At 36.4% G+C, this 6,507-nt stretch overlaps 2 protein-coding genes across 10 annotated transcripts in view; one reads left to right on the top strand and one right to left on the bottom strand.

Moving 5' to 3' along the window:
• LOC118743543 (diacylglycerol kinase epsilon) overlaps positions 1 to 2,486 on the bottom strand; it is an 11,075-nt gene extending 8,589 nt beyond the window's left edge. The window contains exons 1-6 of one of the 8 annotated variants that reach the window (XR_004993476.1): positions 2,129 to 2,483; positions 1,361 to 2,065; positions 1,194 to 1,307; positions 922 to 1,128; positions 687 to 818; positions 479 to 630 (exon numbers count right to left, since the gene is read on the bottom strand). Coding sequence is in view for 6 of the 8 variants with exons in the window: in XM_036476299.1 (XP_036332192.1) it covers positions 479 to 630; positions 687 to 852; positions 922 to 1,128; positions 1,194 to 1,307; positions 1,361 to 2,065; positions 2,129 to 2,296 (1,512 nt within the window). In the remaining 2 variants the exon portion in view is untranslated. Of the gene's footprint in view, positions 1 to 438; positions 631 to 686; positions 853 to 921; positions 1,129 to 1,193; positions 1,308 to 1,360; positions 2,066 to 2,128 lie in introns of those variants that run through there. The other 7 variants (XR_004993475.1, XM_036476299.1, XM_036476300.1 and 4 more) reach the window with 7 other exon arrangements.
• An 874-nt stretch (positions 2,487 to 3,360) lies between these two features.
• Positions 3,361 to 6,507, top strand: part of LOC118743544 (zinc carboxypeptidase-like) — a 95,236-nt gene continuing 92,089 nt past the window's right edge. The window contains exons 1-4 of one of the 2 annotated variants that reach the window (XM_036476307.1): positions 3,361 to 3,522; positions 3,591 to 3,918; positions 3,993 to 4,046; positions 4,154 to 4,552. In XM_036476307.1, the coding sequence (XP_036332200.1) occupies positions 4,166 to 4,552 (387 nt within the window). In that variant the 5' untranslated portion in view covers positions 3,361 to 3,522; positions 3,591 to 3,918; positions 3,993 to 4,046; positions 4,154 to 4,165. Of the gene's footprint in view, positions 3,523 to 3,590; positions 3,919 to 3,984; positions 4,047 to 4,153; positions 4,553 to 6,507 lie in introns of both variants that reach the window. The other variant, XM_036476306.1, reaches the window with a different exon arrangement.

Consider the following 6,507-nt stretch of genomic DNA (forward strand, 5'->3'; position numbering starts at 1 on the left):
CGTTTAACTTAATAAATAATTTGAATTTGATTTTCGTATATATGGCAACCCTTTAAAAGACTAAAACCATACTGCACATCTGCAGTTCAAGCCCTTTCATGTGACACCTCATTTTTTAAAATCGAACGAACGATACAGATTTTATGACGTGGTGTTAAATATTTAACGCAATCCTCTGCGGCAGAGAAATTTTGAATTCGATTTTCTAACATGTGGCAACTCCTTTCATGGAACTAAGGCTATGGTGTACACCCGAAGGACAAGGCCTTTCATGTGACACCTCATTTTTGAAAATCGAACGAACGATACAGAGTTTATGGCTTGGTGTTAAATATTTAACGCAACAATCTCCGAACTCGATTAAGAAGTTTCACTTCAATAAAAAAATAAAACTGAACTCGTATTGAATCCTGAACGTCTACTCTGAATACCATTTTGAAATTTAAAAAAGGGACAACGTAGCCTCTCGCTGACTTACTCGTATTTGCCTAGCTTGACCAATCCGCACAGGTTTACTTATGCCACACTGTAGTTGAGCCATGTGGAATGAAGATACAAGACCGAAAACTTCCATAATACCATCAGATATAGAGTTGTCTATCTTAGCATTTGAATCTGAATTACTGAGCTCTGCAAATATATTAGTACACTCTGAAAATGTTATTGAAATCTCGATTAAAACATACCACAAAGTTTGCAGCCTGCTCCCCAAGAATCAATGTTAAGGAAGATAATCGATTGCAGTTCAGGCAGCTCTGCAAGATGACCGTCCAAATACAGATCCAACTTTTTTTCAATTCGTTCACAATCACGTTGTACTATTTGTTGAGTACCGAAACCAAAATAAATTAGCTACAATTACAAAATGCAACTAATTTAATTTTTTGGTTTTTGATTGTTTTAAATCAACTCTTGGATTACCTTATTAAAAATACGACTACTTAATACGTAAAATCGAGATTCTCGGGTTTTATGAAAATTATAAGTGACCAACGCATCCACTCCAATACTGAAGTAGTTATAAACATGTATCGTTTTGATTGGATGTCGTTGAATAGGCAGTCTATAATGTAGTCTTTCAACTTGTAAGTCGAAACGATCTAAATTTACTGATCGGGCCCGCTTAATCTTAAAATATAAATAATTTTTAAATTTTTGGAATGTTTTAATATAAGTGCTAAAAGCAAACTTACATTTCTGAGGATTGCAACCGGATCTAAACTTGCAGGCGGCTCTGGGCCCCAACCCATCACTCTTGAAAGATCGTTACCTGTTCCCAATGGCATTATAGCAACAGAAGGTATAGGCTAAAAATATATGCATTTTATTCATTTTTAGCAAAAATATTCAAATATGCTACCTTTATATTGAGAGCGTGGATTGTGTTTAATACCCAACCGACAGTGCCATCTCCTCCTGCTACTAGAATGCGACAAGGCCTAGGAGTAGCCTTCGCTGCCCATTGCATGGCATCTTGAGGACCGCGAGTACCCAGTTCCATCACTTGCAGAGGGTGGAGATAACCTCGCAGCAAAGATACAACATCTGAACCTGTACTGCTTCCAGATTTTGTATTAGCAATCACTATTAAAGGCTCCCAACTTTCAATGTTAGGTGGTTTAATGCCAGCTAAATGTAATCGTACCGACTCGCGAGTGCGCGCCGCAACAATACAATACGGTGGAAAGATCATGTCCCGAAATTCACCCAAATCACACTCTGATCGTGCATCTATATGTTTATAGCAGTTATTGTGATAGCAACGATGACACCATGCACATCGCCAACCAAATAGGCCTGCGGTGGCGTGATAATCGATTTCGCCCTTACATGCAACGCAGACTACTCCAACGGGCAAGTTGCCACGAACCCATAGATGACGCATCGATTTTTCATTTCGAATCCATTTATCTTTGCAGCGATAATTGTTGTCTATTTCTTTGGTGCACATATTTGCGGAATGAGAACAAACACCACAGCAATCACAGAAGAGACCTGCTGAAGAGGTCAAAAGGATCTCACATGCATTGCAATAACAGACCTGTAGAAACGCAAAATACTTCAACTAAGCAATGTTAATTTTATACAATTATATGTAGATACAGTCATCTGGATATTGTAAACTAGCCTTTTCGAGTAGCTTGATAGATTTCCAGCTATGTTTCGTTTTCCTTGGTATGAAAATTACGTCCTCCAGTAATAAACTGCGACAAAAAGCGAATAACGCACATAATGCTAGTAGTGATCCAATTAGCGCTTCGGAACTTAATTCAAAACTGGTGAGTTGAATACTCATGTTCTTGTTTTTATTTTACACTGCATTTGTACCTTTGGACACTTCAAAAATTATGTTTTCATTTCGAGGAAGACCCAATGTTTTTGTTTTTTCATTCCGATTACATTAAAAACAACGGCGAATTTATACGCTTTGGCAAAGCGAATTTCACCTTGTATAAATTCGCTTTGTTGAGGGTGGTGTTCAAAGCGAATTATATGTACGCTGCAGTTATCAGATTAGGTTCGTTACGCACGCTATAAAAATGGGTAATAGAGAGCGAATGCGTTCTACTTTTGGATAGTAAATTTCTTCTTCGTGCCCGAAACCGCCCGGACTAGGTTTGTTCCACACACTTTCCGGGCTGTTTCGGTAATTAGGGCGTAAAACTAAGTTACTCTCTCACAAGTGTTAAGAATAGCTTTGTTCCAAACGCTTTCCGGGATGTTTCTTTAATAACAGCGTAAAAATAAGTTACTCCCTTACAAGTGCCAAAAATGTGTCAACATTTGTCAAAAGTGCCCAGAGCGTGAGGAACGCAAAAAAACACATTTCGGGCCCGGAATCAGCAAATCGGCTCTAAACAATAATTTTATGTGTATTTATCATACATGACGAATAAAACTAGCAAAGAAATACATTTCTTGAAACTTCTCTGGTATTTTCCATTTCCGCAAAAGCTGTTATGGCAATTTCACTTTTTGCACATTTGCGCCCGGAAAAAACTCCGGGCTGTTTCGGGCATGAAGAAGAAGACATTTACGATCCAAAAGTGGAACGTATTCGCTCTTTATTACCTTTCCTTCCTTCCTTTTCTTTTGTACGTGTTTATTAATATATCTGTACTGTGATGTTTTCGGAGGGTACTTGCTCTTACTGCCAATATAGAAGTATTACATATATGAGAGGAGCTCTACATGTACATTGGTAACTAGGTAAAAAGTTCTGTAACAGATTTTGGATCGCTTATTAAAAAATGGAAACATATATTTTTGAATCTTAAGAAATCAAGGCAAATAGCAAAATCGGCTAAAAACGGCTATTTTTTTTACAAAGCGGCTAATAAATCGGCTGCCGGCTAAACCGAAATTTCTCCGGCTGTTTGCTATCGCAACCGACTAAATCTAGCCGGCAAACGGCTGAATGGCAACACTGTTGGCAAGTTACTAGATATTTCTTGCTGGAGAATACGAAACACAACTTATGTCTTACTATGTACTGGAATAAACTAAAAAATATTAATAATTGTGAGTATTTTTCATATACATTATTTTTTCGTTATTTGAAGGCCAAAATCTTACTTTTTTGATTTCAGAATAACTCAGCACAATAAAAAAGATTACTGATTGATAATTTTTCTGAACCAAAGTACTCTTGTGTATACGTAGAACCGACTTTCTTTCATTTCCGACGGATGTAACCACTTTGTAAAAGCATCGGTACGCTTACGAGCAGGAATGGAAGGAAAAGTTTCGGCTATTTATGTATTTGTATCCCTGCTATTAGTTCGTCGCTAACGCTTAGCAAAAGTATAGATTCGTCGGATGAAATAATTATATCTATACAAAGATCATTAAATACAAATAGCGTGAACCCTTGACAAACTTTGTTAATGCTTGCAAATTCGGAAAAGAATAGTACAGGTATACAATATACAAATTTTAATACATGTGTATATAATTTCTACTATCTGTTTATTTTTTGATTAGCATCACAGAGCTCTGATAATGGTAATCTAGCTAATTCATATACAAAACTGACAAAAACATATGTAAGTATGGATGTATGTACATGTGCATATGTAGGTTCATACGCATGTGTATAACTATGTATATAATAAAATAAGAAATATATATGTATATGAACATTCATACATAGATGCGGTAAGAAATGCTACAACAAAGGCCGCTGAACGCAAGCGGCTTCTTATTGCTGATCATTATGTTCGCAGATATGTCAGATAAAGGTTGTGTCAACGCAATTTACAAAGGAGAAGAATGTGTCGCACCTGGAGCAGAATCGTCCACGCAATGTGGAATAGAGGAATTCTCCCACAAGGATATTGCTCGCTATGATCACTATCGTGTCTACAATGTTGCGTTGGATACAGATCAGCACGTCGATCTGTTCCAAAAGCTGGAACAGCAAAGTGATAGCTTGACTTTCATGGGACACTCCCGTGAAGTTGGCCAAAAGTTGACTATTTTGGTAGCGGCTCACAAAGTGGCCGATTTTGCAGATTTGCTCAAGACATATGCAGTTAATCATCGTATCTTGGTGAGTTTTATATGAAATAAGATGCCAATTAAATAAAAGAGTATGTACACATCGGCACCATAAAAAAAAATGCCCTATATCTAACTTTCGGAAATGTGTTTTTTATCATATTTTCTCTCGGACACGCTCCTATCTCTAAAACTACGAGATTGATAGGCATATTACCAACAGCCCTGAATGTACTTATGGAAGTCCATACTTATATATGTACAAACATACATACATATGCATTTGTAAATTGAACTAATAATTGTTAAGCAAAAAACAACCGATTTCAATGCTCGTATAAAAATTTAGTATTGCCGCTAATTTCTTCATAATCCAATGATCGGACTAAACCAAATTAGAATTGAACCACCATTGACATACACCCTTTCGGATAAAGACAGAAGTCTCCAAAACGGTTCATGTGGTCCGAAATTACCCAGAAACATATATACATACATCTATCTATACTGATTACATAAAGATAAGTCCATTTTTTTGTAACAAGTAATCTGGCAAACGGCAGGTCCGATTTTCATGAAATTTTGTATATAATAGCATGTCAAAGACCGAAAAAATTTACCTTTTTCCGGAATGTGGACCAGGGACCGATCTATTCCAAAAATCTTATTTATGGACAGAATTGCTTGAAATTTGGTACGTAGCACGCATTTCAAATAGCAGCCTTTTGCCTAGATTAGCATATAGGATTCCTTTTTCCAGTAAGTGGATCAGGAACCGACCTATTCCAAAAAATTGTATTTTTGATCCGATTTGCTTGAAATTTGGTAAGTAGGTAGTTTTTTTCCTAGATTAGCATATAGGGTCCTTTTTTGGTACGTAAATAGCTTTTTTCCTAGATTAACATATAAGATCCCTTTTTTCCGCTAAGTGGGCCGGAGACTGATCTATTCGAAAAAATCGTATTTATGGTCTGGTTTGCTTGAAATTTGGTACGTAGCACGCATTTCAAACAGCACAGGTCCCATATAGCAAAAAAGCTGGCAAAAAAAATAAAATTTGCTTTCAATTTCGATGCTTCCTTTATGGTAGTTTTATAAAGAACACAATAACGGATATTTCTACTGAAAAGGCAGTGCTTCCTAGGAAGTCTTACTCATGGATATAAGCGCGAAGTCGCAGCTCGCGGAATTGCTGGTTTTTTCTACTTTTAAGAATTAACTTTGTATCCGGTATATATACTCCAAAAACGTGATCGGAGTTAATTTCTTTATCACATATTATTGTGGGCATCTAAAGAAGTAAGTTCATGATATTTATTAAAATATTACATTGAAAATTATGTGCTTTTAGTTGCATAATGTTGTGCTGACCCTACTAGGTAGAAAATTTTTATGTTGTTGCGCTGCAAGAAAAGTTCCACCCGGTACAGCTTTGGACTTGCCATTGAACTTAACATAAATGTAAAAATTTAGCTGCGAGTATCTACGCGTTTACGGGGGTGGAGCACGAGGTTTTCGTTCGACTTCAAAAAGCTTAAATGGTGCTTAAGGAAGCTAAGCGCAATGTTTGTACCGAATTTGGTCGAGATCGGTGAAGTGGGTTTTGAGATTCATATATATGATATAAGTATGAAAAACCAATTTTTCGCTAAAGGCCCATTGTATATATCAATTTTGAGTAAATATTTATGAGTTCTTTACCCCCACTGCTCAAAAAATCTGAACGTCCGGTACATACAAACATATAAATTCAAGGCCGTATTTCTAGAGATTTTCTTTTAGACAAATATTTGGCAACTTTCATACAAATTTTTTAAAATTAGTAATGGTCAAAGTTGAAAAAAATAGGGGCTCTTAAATTTTACCCGACGAAAACTCCCAACATGTCCGACAATATACATATGTACTATCTATCTATATATATAAAATTAAGTGGCAAAACTTCCTGTTCGCATACTCCTCCTAGACGGCTTGCCCGATTTCAATGAAATTTTCAGGGGTGATTGG

Source organism: Rhagoletis pomonella, unplaced genomic scaffold (assembly GCF_013731165.1).
Source record: "Rhagoletis pomonella isolate Grant_MI unplaced genomic scaffold, Rhpom_1.0 Rhpom_scaffold_00007, whole genome shotgun sequence".
In the NCBI taxonomy this organism is placed as follows: Eukaryota; Metazoa; Arthropoda; class Insecta; order Diptera; family Tephritidae; genus Rhagoletis; species Rhagoletis pomonella.